This window comes from Pelophylax lessonae (genome assembly GCF_965119305.1).
Source record: "Pelophylax lessonae genome assembly, chromosome: 10".
NCBI lineage: Eukaryota > Metazoa > Chordata > Amphibia > Anura > Ranidae > Pelophylax > Pelophylax lessonae.
The window spans coordinates 25,000,204-25,019,181 of record NC_138777.1 but is presented as its reverse complement, the minus strand read 5'-3'; the positions used below and the strand labels follow the sequence as shown (position 1 = coordinate 25,019,181).

The window sequence follows — 18,978 nt, the reverse complement described above, 5'->3', positions numbered from 1 at the left end:
CCATTACTCGTTAAAAAAATAAACAATAAAAATGACAAAAATCTTTCCCTTAGTTAGTAAACGCAATAACTTTTGCCCAAACCAATCAAAATACGCTTATTGCGATTTTTTTACCAAAAATATGTAGCAGAAAACAAATTGGCCTATAATGTTAAAAAATTTAGATTTTTACATTTTTTTTCGGGGGGAATTTCATATAAAAAAATGTGAAAAATATTGTTATTTTTGCAAAATTGACGCTCTTTTTTTGTTTATAGCGCAAAAAGTAAAAATCGCACAGGTGATCAAATACCAACAAAAGAAAGCTCTGTTTGTGGTAAAAAAAGGACGTCAAATTCGTTTAGGTACAGCGTCACACGACCGCGCAATTGTCCGTTAAAGTCACGCAGTGCCGAATCGCAAAATAGGGCCTGGTCAGGAAAGGGGTAAAATCTTCCAGGGCTTAAAGCGGAGTTCCAGCCATTTACTCACCTGTCCAACGGTCCAGCGATGCGGCCGCCGGAAGCCTCGATCCTCTCCCTCGGCGCCGGCATCACTGCTGTGGGCACCCGGCTGTTACAGTTTGCGGCTTCACAGCCGGGTACCCACTGCGCATGCGCGAGTCGCGCTGCGCGCCGTGATTGGCCGGCAATCTTCTGGGACCTCTGACGTGTCCCAGAAGATTGCAGGGAGGGAGGGGGAGAGGAGAACTTCCGCTCAGGGCGCCGCGGCGCTCCGAGCGGAAGTGGAAGCGGGTACCTGTCAAAACTAGGTACCCGCTCCCCCCCCCAAAAAATGACATGCCAAATGTGGCATGTCGGGGGGTCAGGACTCCCTAAAGCGGAAGTTCCACTTTTGGGTGGAACTCCGCTTTAAGTGGTTAAAACAGGCACATCTAAGTATGCAGACATCTGGGGTGAAGCTGTCATCATAGACTGCCCTCCGCACCACCATCGACGTCATCCCTTCCACGCTGCGCTCCACGAGCGATTTAAGCCTCGCTTTCAGATCGCTCTGCTTCAGGGTAGTCTTCCCGGTCATGATTGCAGACTGACAGCGGTGAGAGCCGGTGGTGCTGAGGATGGTCTATGTGGACAGCTTTATCCTGGATGCCTGCATACTTAGATGTGCCTCTTTTAATCATCAACCATGCGAGTTGCTCAATGTTGAACCTTAATTAAATGTAATCAAATTACTACACTCTCTTCTCTTTTATACTCTGTAGCTCCTGCTGGATTTTTCTTCTAATCCTCTTGTGGAGGCGCCATTTGTGGATGGACATTTTATGGTTACACAACTTATCACATTGCTATAATCTTTTTATATGGACTATAAACTGAAGGATTTATGAATTAATGGTTGTGGAACGGATCATCTGAGTTTCCATTATTTCTTATGGGGAAATTTGCTTTGATATAAGAGTGCTTTAGATTACAAGCATGTTTCCGGAACAAATTATGCTTGCAATCCAAGGTTTTACTGTATATGTATTTTTCTTGGGTGCACAGAGACACACTGTACTGTAGATAACGTATAGTTCATATTCCTATCGCACACCTTCCTGGTTTGCAGGCTCGTGTGTACTGGGTGCTGAAGCGATCACCAGTTGGCAACTGGATAAGTTACAAGTAAATACATATTCGCCACACCAAGGATCTTGCAAAAGCAGTCCAAAAAACTTTATTGCAGATACGATCACATCATAACTGTTAGAACTGAGGAGAGCGAATGGAGAAAAAGAATAGATGTGTGTATGTACAAGAGCATCTTTATGCACTGTTTTCTATTGGTGGTATGTCTCTATATATCCTCTGCTCAGAATCTGCACTGTATCACATGCCTGACGAAGGGGTCCTGTGCGGCTCCGAAACGTTGCACCCTTTTTTGATGTGATCGTATCTGGAATAAAGTATTTTGGACTGCTTTTGCAAGATCCTTGGTGTGCTGGCGAATATGTATTTACACTGTACTGTAGCACATGTGATATTAGCTGGAACTAAATAAGAAAATCATGCATTTTTTTTTGCCCAGTTTTACAACGGATTCAATTTCCTGAATATAAAATATATAGGCCACTTGGTGCAGCAACTGTCTGATTTGCATGCATGGATGTTTATTGTAGACCGTCTATATGCCAAGGAGGAAGCATAGAACGGAGGCCTTCAGCCATGACATGCAACACAGACAGACGCAATAAGGAAATGGAACTTCTGCTGAAATTTGTACGACTTGTTGGCTCTGGATTTTGTTTGCCTAATTAAGGTGTTGAAATGGGTTGCTCTTGGAGGTTGTGTCCCCCCCCCCAGACAAAAATATATACCGTATTTTCCGGAGTATAAGATGACTGGGTGTATAAGACAACCCCAATAATTTTCAAGTTAAAACATAGGTTTTGGGCTATACTCGCCATATAAGACTACCCCCCTTCCGAAGCAAGGCAACACCATTGAAAAACATCAGATTTCTCATAGATCTCCAAGGTACCCCAAGTACTGTAATACATGTAATCTCTCATAATATCTCCAAGGTACCCTAAGTATAAGTATTACCAGTAGATGTAATCTCAAGACGCTGGCTGTGCGGGAATCCTGTACCGGTATACCGTATGTACCGTAGCTTCGGCTACATACAGTGTACCACGCTGAGCCAATCACAGTGAGTGATGTATTGTATTATTGAATGCAAAGCCTGCTCGGATTGGCAGAGTCAGAGAGGCGGGCTGATGTTACTCCGCCAATCCGAGCAGGCTTTGCATTCAATAATAGAATACATCGCTCTCCCTGATTGGCTCAGTGTGGTACACTGTATGTAGCCGAAGCTACGGTACATACTGTATACCGGTACAGGATTGCCACACAGCCAACGCCCTTGAGAGATTACATCTACCGGTAATACTTATACTTAGGTTACCTTGGAGATTTTCTACTCGGCGTATAAGACGACCCTCCATTTTTTAGGGATTTTTTTGAGGTTCAAAAGTAGTCTTATACGCCAGAAAATACAGTAGTTCCCAATTATCTTTATGTGGAAGGAATGCCCATCATACGTTTAGGATTTCAGAGGAAAAAAAAAGACACTGTGTGGTCATGTCAACTAGAAAGGTAGGAGCACTCTATATATGTGGCCCATCAACAAATATTTTTCTGCACTAGATTTTTGAAGGCATAAAATGTGGGGAAATATGCATGCATTGCAGAGATGTACTGAATATATATTTTTCTTTGACATACACTTTCATAGTTCTCACCATGCCACTTGAGATTCTGGACGCTGTTGTACAATATATGTCCGACCTCCCCGGCGGCTTGCGTGAAGTCCTGCAAGGTCATACTGCAGAGCCGTTCCCCCGTGATGTCGAACTCCTGGAAGGAGATGCAACTGGCATCCAGCTGGTTGGTGTCCACGAACTGCTGCAGCCAGTCCCACACCTGGTACTTGTTCCAGTACTGCGGGTGAACGTCGTGCCACTGAGCCGTGAAGAAACCTGCAGATGGCCAACATAACATGTCACCAACTCCAACAGGACAAGAAGAGACGCCAAAAGGTGGAGATTTTATAGAGGCTATTAAATCCAAACTGGATGCATTCTGCTGTGTTTGTGAAAGGAGTATAACCACCTCGACATGTAAATTATAATTAACATTATTAATTGCTTCCTGCCTGGAGAGGCTTTAACATCCTTCCTGGTATTGTAAATCATGTTTTTTTCCACCTGCTAATTATATTATATAAATTCACAGATTAAGAATATGTCAGGTGGTGAAAGCCTCTGTAAGAGTAGGATTTAAAGTGTTTGTAAACCTAAGACATTTATGTGTATTTGTCTCAATCCAAAGCACTAAGTGTAATTTCTTTCTGCTTTTTTATTCCTCTGCTATCAGCATGAATAACTTCTGACAAGTTTTCTTGACACCAAGAGAAAAAATGTGACAAGGGAGGGATCTCCAGCCCACAGCTTGTGATTGACAGCCTCAGCTCTGTTCCTGTGTTCTGTTTGGAGGGGGGTATGTTCCTTCCCTCCAATCAGCTTTCAGAGCTCTCCGCACTGAGCTCCCCAGTGTGTAGTTTCAGCTCTCCGCTCCCCTTTTTTCTGGCAGCTCAGACAAGCTTTACAACTTCTTGACTTTTAACTTATGAAGAGAAGACTGCAGATAAACAGGTACAACTTATAAAGGAGGATTTGTTTTATCTCTGTATATCACCTGGGGCCAGTCACTTCATTGGGTATATGTAAGAGTTTATAACCACTTCAAAGCTCAGCTCCAGTTTAATTTTCTATAGAACTGGGAGGGTTAGAGGCTTTGCAAGGTTTTTATTATTACTTATGACCTCCTGTAACGTCATATAGAGAGCGTGTGTACCCAGTAGTTATTTTTATTACAGTTTTCTACAATCCCAGCAGGATTCAGACTTGGAGGGGCAGGGACATCAAGGTGAGCCAATTATTGGTTTGTGCAGTGCGGTCAGTCTAACGTTGTGAACTTATTCACAGGAGGGAATAGCATATCATGACTTCATCAGTGTGCAGTTACTTCTTTATTATCCATTTAGCACGCTCGGGGCAGGTCGGGTCCAGGACTTCTCTGCACTCTCTAGCAGAGAGGTTCTTGTCTAGATAATAGGAATGGGTACAGAAAATTGCTAACCTATTTTTGCACGAAAGATGCAGTTTATCAGTAGGAATTGACTGTATATTACTTCAAGACCTTATGTGCGTGTGTGTGTATGACAGCCCCAGCCTGGGCTTCAGCCAGACCATGCCCCTAATGTGGTTTTCTCCGCCCCACAACTTTTGGGGGTGTAGAAAACCGCATTGGGGGTGTGGCCTGGCTGGACCCTGGGCTGAGACTGTCATACACACACACAACAACACAGGGTCTTGCAGTGGTGTGCGGCCTGTAGGACCTTTCTTTTTACTATTCAACTGTTGAAGCTGGGATGAGCTTCGTCCTTGCCTGCAATCCCAGTGGCATGTTAAAGGAGAGGATCTGAAGGAGTTTTGAGTGGCACCTGCCATTCCGTTTCGGTTTATGTAAATGCAATGCAAATGTTGTGCAACTCAGAGTGTGTAAGTGCTCTCTGCTCCTAAATAGTCAGATATTCGGTTCTTCTCTGCAACAAAATTTTCCAGATAGTCCACAAGCATACAAAAAGCTTACTATTGACTACGAAAGATAAACAGAAGTTTTGAGAGGATCCAAAAAGCAGAAGTGAGTTGGATCCAATGAAGAAAGAGAAGAAAATACCAATGTTTTGCAATGGGAAGCTCATTAAAAAAAAGAAAATACTGATTGTTTTCTCTGAATTTCACAGTGAGGCTTCTTTCACAGGGACAGCTGACGTCACTTCCCTTTGAAAAGCAATTAGTGTACCCATAGTGTACATGAGTCATAAAAGGAGAACAGGGAGATCTCCCATAACGTACATAGGTCATTAAAAGAAAAAAAGAGTCAAGAGATCCATCATAACATACGTTTGTCATAAAATAAGAGTGGAGAGATCCACCATAAACATGCATAGGTCAAAAAGGAAGAGTAGAGATATCTCCCATAACTTACATGAGTCATAAAAGCAGAGTAGAGAGAACCATCATAACATACATGGGTCATAAAAGAAGACTAAAGAGATTCCACCCCCCCCCCCCCCCACTTTTTCACTTTTTCTTCCTTCCTTGGTTCCCTCCTTCCTTCCCTTTCTTTCTCCCATCCTTCTTCATTTTTTTTTCCATTTCATTGTCCCATCCTGCCTTCTTCCATCTCACCCTATTGTCCTATTCATCCTTTGATCCAGCCTTACTTCCTTCTGTCCTTCACTCCTCGTTCCACAAGTTCTTCCTTCCGTCATTCTTTACTGCCTTGTTTTCTATCTGCTGTCTTCCAACTTTCCATTCTCTTTCCTTCCTTCCTTCCTCCCATCCTTTCCCCCACCCTTCCTTTTCTCTCTCATTCCATGTCTTTTGCTTCCCTCAGGATTAAAAAAATGGAAAGGACACAATCTTGTCTGCCTGGGGCTAAGGAGACACCAAGAAGAGTAAAGAGATCTCCCATAATGTACATGAGTCATAAAAGAAGAATAGAGAGATCCACCATAACATACATGAGTCATAAAAGAAGAGTAGAGAGATCCACCATAACATACATGGGTCGTAAAGAGATCTCCCATAATGTACATGAGTCATAAAAGAAGAATAGAGAGATCCACCATAACATACATGAGTCATAAAAGAAGAGTAAAGAGATCTCCCATAATGTACATGAGTCACAAAAGAAGAATAGAGAGATCCACCATAACGTACATGGGTCATAAGGAAGAGTAAAGAAATCTCCCATAACATACATGAGTCATAAAAGAAGAGTAGAGAGATCCACCATAACATACATGGGTCATAAAAGAAGAGTAAAGAGATCTCCCATAATGTACATGAGTCATAAAAGAAGAATAGAGAGATGCACCATAACATACATGGGTCATAAAGGAAGACTAAAGAGATCTACCATAATGTACATGAGTCACAAAAGAAGAATAGAGAGATCCACCATAACGTACATGGGTCATAAGGAAGAGTAAAGAAATCTCCCATAACATACATGAGTCATAAAAGAAGAGTAGAGAGATCCACCATAACATACATGGGTCATAAAAGAAGAGTAAAGAGATCTCCCATAATGTACATGAGTCATAAAAGAAGAATAGAGAGATCCACCATAACATACATGGGTCATAAAGGAAGACTAAAGAGATCTACCATAATGTACATGAGTCACAAAAGAAGAATAGAGAGATCCACCATAACGTACATGGGTCATAAGGAAGAGTAAAGAAATCTCCCATAACATACATGAGTCATAAAAGAAGAGTAAAGAGATCCACTATAACGTACATAGCTCATAAAAGAAGAGTACAGAGATCTCCCATAACGTACATGAGTCATAAAAAAAGAGTAGAGAGATCTCCCATAACATGAATGAGTCATAAAAGAAGAGAAGAGAGATCCACCATAACATACATGGGTCATAAAAGAAGAATAGAGGGATCCACCATAACATACATGGGTCATAAAAGAAGACTAAAGAGATCTACCATAATGTACATGAGTTACAAAAGAAGAATAGAGAGATCCACCATAACGTACACGGGTCATAAGGTAGACCCGAAAATCTCCCATAAGGTAGATTTGAAATCATATTTGAAGTCATAAGGTAGATTTGAAATCTCCCATAACATACATGAGTCATAAAAGTAGAGTAACGAGATCCACTATAACGTACATAGGTTATAAAAGAAGAGTACAGAGATCTCCCATAATGAACATGAGTCATAAAAGAAGAGTAGCGAGATCTCACATAACATAAATGAGTCATAAAAGAAGAGTAGAGAGATCCACCATAACATATATGAGTCAAAATAGAAGAGTAAAGAGAAGGAGAAGTCGAGGACCAGCGAAAAAACTAGCTAGACACTTCCAGGAAAAGAGAGGCTTTACTAGGGAATTGACCATTCAAATTTTGTAGCAAGTTCCAAGGTTTGATAGCCAAGTACATCTGTCTGAGCCAGAGCTGGATTGAGTAGGTTGGTAATCAGCCTTTACCACATAGAAGACACATCTGAATTTAGAAGGTAGACAAAATGTCCTTCTTACCTTCACACGTGGAATACGGAGCGGTCCAGGTAGGCTGATGGGAATGTGAATGTGCATTGGCGCTCGGGTTAATATTCATAATGTTGTTTCTTTGTAAAATCATGATCTGTAGAAAAAAATATATATATATATATTAGTATAATATAATACATACAATACATAAAGTTACAAATCCAGTAGGGAAATAACAAGTATACTAGAAGTAGTGACTGGTACCCAATCATTGGCCTTGGTAGGTTTTCAACTCTGGCTTACATTACTTTCTGTTTTACATGTGGATTTATTTAATCTTTCTCTTATACCTCACAATCAGTGTTCCCTTTAAGGTGCGCGCGTGCGCGGACGCGCAGTGGAAATTACGTCCCGCGCAAGCACCTAGTTAGACGGCGCAGCCGCAGACGGAGCGGCCAGGGAGCAGAGCGTGCACCCCGAGAGCACGCCCATCGTGTGACAATAGCGAATGAAAATTCGCTATTGTCATACGGGTCCTCCTCCTGGCCAATCAGGGAGCGGGTCCTCCCGCTTCCTGATTGGCCGAAAGGCCAACTTCATGCCATTGGCCGAGGAGGAGGCACCGGGACTCGGGAGGATGGAGACGCGGGAAGCTGGAAGCCGGGGACTGAAGACAGAGTGCCGTGACCGTCCGTGAGGTAAGTGCACGGGGTCGCGGGGGGGCAATGCTGTGGCACTCTGCAATTTATTGGGGGCATTGCTGTGGCACTCTGCATTTTATTGGGGGCAATGCTGTGGCACTCTGCAGTTTATTGGGGGCAATGCTGTGGCACTCTGCAGTTTATTGGGGGCATTGCTGTGGCACTCTGCAATGTATTGGGGGCATTGCTGTGGCACTCTGCAATGTATTGGGGGCATTGCTGTGGCACTCTGCAATGTATTGGGGGCATTGCTGTGGCACTCTGCAATGTATTGGGGGCATTGCTGTGGCACTCTGCATTTTATTGGGGGCAATGCTGTGGCACTCTGCATTTTATTGGGGGCAATGCTGTGGCACTCTGCATTTTATTGGGGGCAATGCTGTGGCACTCTGCATTTTATTGGGGGCAATGCTGTGGCACTCTGCATTTTATTGGGGGCATTGCTGTGGCACTCTGCATTTTATTGGGGGCATTGCTGTGGCACTCTGCAGTTTATTGGGGGCAATGCTGTGGCACTCTGCAGTTTATTGGGGGCAATGCTGTGGCACTCTGCAATGTATTGGGGGCATTGCTGTGGCACTCTGCAATGTATTGGGGGCATTGCTGTGGCACTCTGCAATGTATTGGGGGCATTGCTGTGGCACTCTGCAATGTATTGGGGGCATTGCTGTGGCACTCTGCATTTTATTGGGGGCAATGCTGTGGCACTCTGCATTTTATTGGGGGCAATGCTGTGGCACTCTGCATTTTATTGGGGGCAATGCTGTGGCACTCTGCATTTTATTGGGGGCAATGCTGTGGCACTCTGCATTTTATTGGGGGCATTGCTGTGGCACTCTGCATTTTATTGGGGGCATTGCTGTGGCACTCTGCAGTTTATTGGGGGCAATGCTGTGGCACTCTGCAGTTTATTGGGGGCAATGCTGTGGCACTCTGCAATGTATTGGGGGCATTGCTGTGGCACTCTGCAATGTATTGGGGGCATTGCTGTGGCACTCTGCAATGTATTGGGGGCATTGCTGTGGCACTCTGCAATGTATTGGGGGCATTGCTGTGACACTCTGCAATTTATTGGGGGCATTGCTGTGGCACTCTGCAGTTTATTGGGGGCATTGCTGTGGCACTCTGCAGTTTATTGGGGGCATTGCTGTGGCACTCTGCAGTTTATTGGGGGCATTGCTGTGGCACTCTGCAGTTTATTGGGGGCATTGCTGTGGCACTCTGCAGTTTATTGGGGGCATTGCTGTGGCACTCTGCAGTTTATTGGGGGCATTGCTGTGGCACTCTGCAGTTTATTGGGGGCATTGCTGTGGCACTCTGCAGTTTATTGGGGGCATTGCTGTGACACTCTGCAGTTTATTGGGGGCAATGCTGTGGCACTCTGCAGTTTATTGGGGGCAATGCTGTGGCACTCTGCAATTTATTGGGGGCAATGCTGTGACACTCTGCAGTTTATTGGGGGCAATGCTGTGGTACTCTGCAGTTTATTGGGGGCATTGATGTGGCACTCTGCAGTTTATTGGGGGCATTGATGTGGCACTCTGCAGTTTATTGGGGGCAATGCTGTGGCACTCTGCAGTTTATTGGGGGCATTGCTGTGGCACTCTGCAATGTATTGGGGGCATTGCTGTGGCACTCTGCAATGTATTGGGGGCATTGCTGTGGCACTCTGCAATGTATTGGGGGCATTGCTGTGGCACTCTGCAATGTATTGGGGGCATTGCTGTGGCACTCTGCAATGTATTGGGGGCATTGCTGTGGCACTCTGCAATGTATTGGGGGCATTGCTGTGGCACTCTGCAGTTTATTGGGGGCATTGCTGTGGCACTCTGCAATGTATTGGGGGCATTGCTGTGGCACTCTGCAGTTTATTGGGGGCATTGCTGTGGCACTCTGCAGTTTATTGGGGGCATTGCTGTGGCACTCTGCAGTTTATTGGGGGCATTGCTGTGGCACTCTGCAGTTTATTGGGGGCATTGCTGTGGCACTCTGCAGTTTATTGGGGGCATTGCTGTGGCACTCTGCAGTTTATTGGGGCAAGCTGGTCACTCTGCATTGACGTCCCCCCCCCCCCCCCAATTGCTCAATCTAAAGGTTTGCGCTCAGAAATTTTTTTATTTGCTCAGCACAGTAAAAAATTAGAGGGAACATTGCTCACAATAACTAAAAAATCTATTTCCCAGGTTTTCACCTTATCTCTCACCCTAACTAACGTTTGTCTCCTTCTGCCAGGGGTTGAGCAGATAGCTGGAGCCCCCATTGTCAAAGCTTTGGCTATTCAAACACCTCTCTCCTCTTGCATCTTATCATATGCAATACCAAAAAAATGTGCAGCCCTTCAAATGACTTTTGTGGACATTGACAGATCGATTTGTGTGTGACTGCAGCCGATCTCTAACTGCCCCTAAAGCAACCACAGGATACCTCTCCCTATAGTAAAGAGACTGTAATAGACCCTAAAACGACATTGGAGCACTTTACATGACTTTGGTGGACATTGACAGAGCGATTTGTGACTGCAGCCGATCTCTAACTGCCCCTAAAGCAACCACAGGATACCTCTCCCTAAGCTCAAAAGATACTAGACCTATACCGAAATACCAGCCCTCAAAAGGACTTTTGTGGACATTGACAGAGTGATTTCTGTGACTGCAGCCGTTATGTATCATATAGTTGATCATTAGCACAAAAACACAATAATCGACAAGTGACTTGTATGTGGACGCTCACAGACCAGTAATTAATCATTGGGAATGACATTTATAGTTGTAGAACATCTAATGTTTGTTGACAGACAGATGATGTAGGGCAGATGTAGATTTTTAAATCTAAAGATGGATACAGTGCAGTCCATATCTATACAATGAAGTCTCTGATGCATAACTAATCTAACATCTGTTATAATATATTATCAGAGATGTATAGTAACTAAGTAGAACTACTTCACTACTGTACTTAAGTACGGAAAGGCGGTATCTGTACTTTCCTAGAGTAGAATTTTTTTCTCCTACTTCCACTTTTACTTCACTACATTTTTTCAATGATTTCAGTCATTCCACTCCGATATTTTTTTTTTGTGCTGCATAGTTACTCGTTACAATTATAAAAATTACCACCGCCGGAACAGTAGATGGCAGGTTTCATGAAGTTCAAAACATGTGCATTATCAGCGCATACGAAAATAAATGCTACTGTATGTATAAATAAAAGCTGCATTTGAAATAATAAAAAACAATATGATGTTCAAACTTTTGACTTCTTTCTTTAATAACTACATAACACAGTACTTGTACTTTTACTTTCAGTACTTGAGTAGCAAATTTTAAAAAAAAAAACGACTTGCAATACTTAAGTACAAAAAATGTTGAATACTTTAGTACTTCTACTCAAGTCACTTTTTGATCGAGCACTTCCACTTCTACTCAAGTCACTTTTTGATCGAGCTTTTACTTTTACTCAAGTATGGGTTTCGAGTACTTTATACAACTCTGTATATTATAATGTGTTTACTCTGACAGCTTTCTGTTACTGTAAAGTAGCATAAACCGTGTTTTCCTTTTGAAAATCCCCTACTCTTTTCACCTCTTTGTAGCAACAGAAATTCCATACAGGCTCATTCACACCCCAATGCATTGGGTAATGTGCGTTAGCACAAAGTACGGTAGTATAGTATGTATGTGCATTCCAGTTCCTTGCCATTCATTCATAATTGCACCCCAACACACAATATGCTATAGTACACAAAAATGTTCAGACGGAAATTCTCCAGAGGTTTATGTAGGATCCGTTTTTTTGGGCATTGAGTTGGGTTGGCAGTCCATTCTTATGAAATGGTCTACCTAATACAACGCACCTCAAAGCACATGAAAACATGCATTAAAGCGTGAAAATGTGCCCCAATGATGTGGGGTTAGAAAGGTTATCATGGTTTCAATTATGTTAGAAAAGAAAAGCATACAAGAAGGAAGGAAGGAAGGAAGGAAGGAAGGAAGGAAGGAAGGAAGGAAGGAAGGAAGGAAGGAAGGAAGGAAGGAAGGAAGGAAGGAAGGAAAGAAGGAAGGAAGGAAGTAAAGAAGGAAGGAAGGAAGGAAGGAAGGAAGAAGGGAAGGAAGGAAGGAAGGAAGGAAGGAAGGAAGGAAGGAAGGAAGGAAGGAAGGAAGGAAGGAAGGAAGGAAGGAAGGAAGGAAGGAAAGTCTGTCCATAGTTTTCCCTTTATAGCTGACACTATTCTTCAATCTTTTCCTACAATATGTTTAATAAATTTATATTCCTAAGAAAGTGAATATGAAGTGAAGAAGCAGAGAAACCTGGCAATGTTACAGATATTGATATTTTTATAAGCTTTAAACTGGAAACGCAATACATGCACAGCCCTCCCTCCTGGCAGTGAAAATGAATGACTCTGTAATGACAGTTACTCAATGTTTTTATACTGTCTGATTCTGAGTGACAGCGCTGACAATGGGCCTTATTGTTTTATGTGAGAGCTGCTGATCCTGGAGCACAAGCTGGGAACATGAAGGTGGGAACTTTATACATAACTGACTCTGATGTTCTCTGCACCACAATGCCACCTTCACTGGGCACACAGAAAACATGATTGCAGCACAGCAAATCACACTACATCTAGCCTATGACATCTTAACTGTCTTCCTCCTGCCTTCCTTCCTTCCTTTTTCCTTCTTTCCTTCTTTACTTCCATCTTTTGTTCTCCTTTCCTTCCTTTCTCTCATCGTGCCTTAGTTTCCCTTCCTTCTTTTCTTCCTCCCTTTCGCTCTCCCATCCTTTCTTCCTTCCTACCTTCCACCCATCTTTACTTAATTTGTTTGTTTCTCCATTTCTTTCTCTCTATCCATCCTTCCTTCAATCCATCCTTACTTCCTCCCTTCTGTCCTCTACTCCTTATTTCATCTTTTCTTTCTTCCTTTCTTTCTATTGTCATTCATTTCTACTTTACTTCTTCCCTCCCATCCATCCTTCCTTCCTTTTTTCATTTCATCGTCCATGCATATCCTATTCATCCCGCCTTCCTTTTTCCTTTCTCTCTTTTTTCCCTAGTCAGTCCTTCTTCCCTTAGTTTCCTCATTCCTTCCCTTTCCATCAAATTCTTACTTTTTTTTTGTTTCTTTCTCTCTTTTTTTTGTCTCATCATTCCTCCCTAATTTATTTCCTTCCTCCCACCCTATTTTCCTATCCTTCCTTCGATCCATACTTCCTTCTGTACTTTACTCCTTATTTCGCCAGTTCTTTCTTTCTTTCTTTCTTTCTTTCTTTCTTTCTTTCTTTCTTTCTTTCTTTCTTTCTTTCTTTCTTTCTTTCTTTCTTTCTTTCTTTCTTCCTTCCTTACCATTATTCCTTCCTTCTTTCTTTCCTTCCTCCCATCTTTTCCCCCACCCTTCCCTTCTCCCTTTCCTCCTTCTTTCCATTCTTCGTTCCTTCCTTCCTTCTTCCCATCTTTTCTTCCACCTTCATTCCTTCTTTCATTCCATTCTTCATACATCTCCTGTTTGTCCTTTCATCCTTTTTCCTTCCTTCTTTTTCTCACTATTCCATACTTCTTCCTTCCTTGGTTCCCTTCCCTTCTTTTCTTTCTCCCATCCAATTATTACTTTCTTTATTTCTACTTCAATTTCTTTGTCTTATCCTTCCTTCCTCCATCCCACCCTATTCTCCAACCCATTCTTCCCTTGATCCATCCTTACTTCCTTCTGTCCTTCACTCCTTATTTCACCAGTTCTTTCATTCTTCCTACTTTACTTCCTTGCTTTCTATTGTTTTTCCTTCCAACTTTCCTTTTTCCCGAGTCTCCTCTTCCTTTTTTTTTCCATTTTTCATTCCTTCCTCCCATCTTTTCCCCCACCCATCCTTCCTATTTTCATTCCATTCTTTATACATCTCCGGTTTGTCCTTTGTTACTTTTTTTTCCCCCCACTTTTTCCCTTTTTCTTCCTTCCTTGGTTCCCTCATTCCTTCCCTTTCTTTCTCCCATCCTTCTTAATTTTTTTTTCCATTTCATTGTCCCATCCTGTATTCTTCCATCTCACCCTATTGTCCTATTCATCCTTTGATCCAGCCTTACTTCCTTCTGTCCTTCACTCCTCGTTCCACAAGTTCTTCCTTCCGTCATTCTTTACTGCCTCGTTTTCTATCTACTGTCTTCCAACTTTCCATTCTCTTTCCTTCCTTCCATTTTTCGTTCCTTCCTTCCTCCCATCCTTTCCCCCACCCTTCCTTTCTTCTCTCATTCCATGTCTTTTACTTCCCTCAGGATTAAAAAAACGGAAAGGACACAATCTTGTCTGCCTGGGGCTAAGGAGACACCACAAGGCAGAGAAAAGGACCAGACCTGGGGAAGAGGTTTTGCCACCAGGGTTGCCATACCATTCCTGCCAAGCATCCACAGGCAGTCGGGGGGGGGACATCCTGCCTGAGAGGGGGATCCAAGGTGCATATCCAGGCGCACCTGCACTGACGGTGGGAAGCATCCAGGTGTGAGATAACCAGTCGGGCTACATGAAGAGCCTGCCAGTTCCAGGACATTTAGCTTTGGCCCTGACCACAGGATTGGGGAGCGGGCACGTTCCCATTTTCAGGAAACAAGGACCCTGCATGTAGACAGCATTACTTTACTTTTGCCCACACTTACCAGAACGTGGGCACATCACACTGACGCCCTGCTAAACAGTCACAGTATCTGCCCTGCTACTCGGATACTGTCAGTATACTAAAGTTATACTTTGCCAAGCCGGAGTTTAAAGTGCACCATCTAAAGTGGCCAGCCGAAGACTAAAGGTCCTCTTCTTCCAAGGGTCTGAAGTTAATGGTGCCATACGGGCACACGCACATACCTGGGGCTTTGTATATGTAGTGTACAAGCAGTGTAGTCTAACTTAAGAGTTATGCCATTGACCTCTGAATTAAGTGCAGTGTCTATATTTTGTGGTCCTGTGGTGTCAGGAGATGGAAGGGAGAGGTCTGACACTAGAGAGAGTCATTCCTCTACTTCTCTCCTGCCAATACTCATAGAGCCAATTCAAGTAGAAGTTAACCAATCCATTATAGCATTGCCATTTTTGTGATTTGCCACTGTCATAGTGTCTTGCCTCTGCTCTCGGGGTTATTCCTTGTTGAGGAATTCCCTGAAAGCAGCCAGCTAGTACCATAGAGTTCTATTGCTCTTAGTTCTCAGTCGTTACTATACAGTGAATTTACTTGAACTATAATTTTACTGTTCACAGAAACTTCACAGTAAAGACTATTTCTGTATTTGATTAGGTGTTTCTGTTATTACTGTGCTTACACTTACACTATTTCCAGGTGTGCCAGAGGGGCAGAGGCTGTTCTTGGGGTTGGGAAACAAACATACTCAAGCGGCTCCTTCGTGGGTAGCGCTACATTTCTGTAGTTAAACCAAGAAGTAGCAGAGAAAGCTTCCTGGGAGAGCTTTAAAAAAATAGGACATAGATATGTATTCCAACTGTTTATAAAAGGCTAGCACAGTCCCTCTTTAACCACTTACCGACCAGCCGCCAATATGAGGCGGCAGGTGCCTGTACGGCTGTTCGCGGGAGAGATCCTGGGGATGCGCACAAGCTCACTCTCCAGGAGTGGAAGCCGATCCACGGGGGTGGGGGCCACGATTGCCGCCGGGCACCCACGATTGCTCCCCGTGAAGAGAGAACAGTGGTCTGCTGTTGTAAACACAGCAGACCATTGTTCTCTCAGGAATCAATACAGAGCTCCTGTGTTCCTCCTATTTAGGAACACAGGTCTCTGTATTGATTTTACAAGACCCCCCCCCCCCAAAGTTATAAAACAGCCCCTAGACTCACATTTAACCCTTTGATCGCCCCTGGGTTAAACCCTTCCCTGCCAGTGTCATTAGTACAGTAACAGTGCATATTTTTAGCACTGATTACTGTAGTAATGTCACCGGTCCCCCCCAAAAAGTGTCAAAAAAGGGGTCCGATCTGTCTGCCGCAATGTTGCAGTCCTGCTAAAAATCGCTTATTGCCGCCATTATTAGTAAAAAAGAAAAAAAAATGTAATAAATAAAAATTAGATAAATCTTTCCCCTAGTTTGTAGACACCATAACTTTTAAACCAATCAAAATATGCTTATTGGGATTTTTTTTACCAAAAACATGTAGCAGAAAACAAATTGGCCTAAAATGATGAAAAAATTTTTATTTTTTATTTTTTTTATTGGGAATGTTATATAGCAGAAAAATATAGATTTTTTTTTCTCAGAATTGTGTGTTTTTTTTTTTTTTTTGTTAATAGCGCAAAAAATAAAAATCCCAGAGGTGATCAAATACCTCAAAAAGAAAGCTCTATTTGTGGGAAAAAAAAGACATCGATTTTTTTTAGGGTAGAACGCCGCACAACCGCGCAATTGTCCGTTATAGTAACTCAGTGCCGAAATGCAAAAAAATTGCCTGGTCATTAAGGGGGTCCAGTGGTTAATGATGATGCCTATTGTCTCCTGCCTATATATAGGTTTTCTATCAGTCTCTGAAGAGGCTGCACCCTGCAATGGACGGGACCTCAGCTCTGCACATAGCTAATTGTTGCTCTTGCAAAAATAACTTTACTTGCATCTCTAACTCTGAAGAACTCTTGATATATATGAAGATAATTGAAAATGCTTTGAGAGGTTCCTGCATGGGCTTATCTTTAGTGTACATTTACTGAGCTGTTAATCTGCAATTCATAGTTATTTTCAAAATGTTGACTTTCCAGAGAGTCATAATCCAAAGAATAGCCGTACGTGACATTCCTCTCCAAACAATGCATAGCTCGGTATGTACTTACATTGTAGTATAAGTTGTCTAATTCCCAGCTCTTGTTACTAACTACAGGTCAACGGACTGAAATGTTTTCACTTTCATTGAAAGCTGTTTCTCAGAAAGATTGTCCTAACACCGAGACTAACAGAGCGTACCTACAGCAAACGTAATTCTACCTTCAGAAGATTTTCAGGAATTAGCGCGGCGTAAACACGGCCGTTTACAGTAATTACATTGTCATAATTTCTGACCTGTTTTCTGTCTCACTTTGATTTTTTTTCTTCACATTACTCCCTTCTGTCTGCAATAAATGTTCATTGTCTGATGGGATTCTATTGTATTTTTTGTTAATTTATCACGGTCACATTTTCTTACTGATAGTTTTCTTTCTCACATGCACCCATATGCTTGCTTTCTGTTTTTGCCTTCTTTAACCTCCCTGGCGGTATGATTCTTTCCGATTTTAGGTGCTGAAAATTATTTTGCATGTAATTCTTAAAAATGAGCAGCCCAAACCAACTATTTACATATGATTTTTTTACTGTGCGTTCTTCTTTATAACATCTCGGGTATGATAAAGTTTGAACCACAAAATCATAAATTATAATATAACTAGACATTAAGCCCGTTAAATTAACGCCGCTAGAACATATGACTGACTGAGCGGCTCTCGCTTATCTCTTTTTTTTTCTAACAACGCGAGAGCCGCATGACATAGCCAGCTCTGCACATAGCGTCCCTGTTGCCCTAGCAAGAGACAGGCGCAGAGCTGACGGAGCAGTTCTCACGTGCGAGCGCATACAGGAGAATGCGGGGCTGCACGCATGGTGCAGGGGAATGCTGCGGGGCTGCGCGCATGGTGCAGGGGAATGCTGCGGGGCTGCGCGCATGGTGCAGGGGAATGCTGCGGGCATGGGGCATGGTGCAGGGGAATGCTGCACGCATGGTGCAGGGGAATGCTGCGGGGCTGCACGCATGGTGCAGGGGAATGCTGCGGGCATGGGGCATGGTGCAGGGGAATGCTGCACGCATGGTGCAGGGGAATGCTGCGGGGCTGCGCGCATGGTGCAGTGGAATGCTGCGGGCATGGGGCATGGTGCAGGGGAATGCTGCGGGCATGGTGCAGGAGAATGCTGCGGGCATGGTGCATAATTCGTGCGACAATAGCGAATATTCATTCGTTATTGTCACACAACTCTGTGCTCTGCGCCACGAGCCCACCCTTTTTTGAAGCCTATTAGAGCCTATGGTTCTAATCACGTGCTTCAAAAAAAAAAAACCCCATTGGAATCCATGCGTCCGGCGCCCTGCATGTAGATTAGGGGGCCGGACGCATGGATGGGGGGGGGGGCGGCACCCCTGCGCCCCCAATGTACGGGCTGCCACTGCAATAGATAACTATATTCAGCAATACATGTGGGGTTAATTTGCTAAGGCCAAATAAACTGTACACTTTGCAAAGTGCAGTTGCACTCTTCAAGTGCAAGTGCTCCAGAGCTTGGCCATTGAGGTAAAGCTTCACTTTGCAAAGAATACCCAATCACATGCAAGGAAAGTAGAAAAAAAAATGCATTTTTGCTTGCACATGATTGGATGATGGAAGTCAGCAGAACTTCTGCTTATTTACTAAGCTCTGGAGCCACTGCTCTTGCAGAGTGCAACTACACTTTGCAAAGTGCACAGTCTATATTGGCCTGTAGTAAATCATCCCTATGGACTCCCATGGCAATACCTGGAATTTCCCCATGGGGCGCAGTGGATACTTCAAAATCCAGCGAAGGCAAAACTAAAGAAAACTTGTAATGCCTACAATTGCAGGGGGATTATTTTACTTTCATGCCATAGAATATCTCGTTTGTCATGTTTTAAAGGGCTCAGCTCTGATAAACAATAAGGAATGTTGGGTCGGTTTGAATCC

General features: G+C 43.2%; 1 protein-coding gene across 2 annotated transcripts in view; it reads right to left on the bottom strand.

The window, feature by feature from the left end:
- EHF (ETS homologous factor) overlaps positions 1-18,978 on the bottom strand; it is a 132,750-nt gene that overhangs the window by 34,655 nt on the left and 79,117 nt on the right. For both annotated transcript variants that reach the window (XM_082269700.1, XM_082269699.1), the window contains exons 3-4: positions 7,619-7,724; positions 3,227-3,463 (exon numbers count right to left, since the gene is read on the bottom strand). In XM_082269700.1, the coding sequence (XP_082125826.1) occupies positions 3,227-3,463; positions 7,619-7,721 (340 nt within the window). In that variant the 5' untranslated portion in view covers positions 7,722-7,724. The remainder of the gene's footprint in view (positions 1-3,226; positions 3,464-7,618; positions 7,725-18,978) is intronic.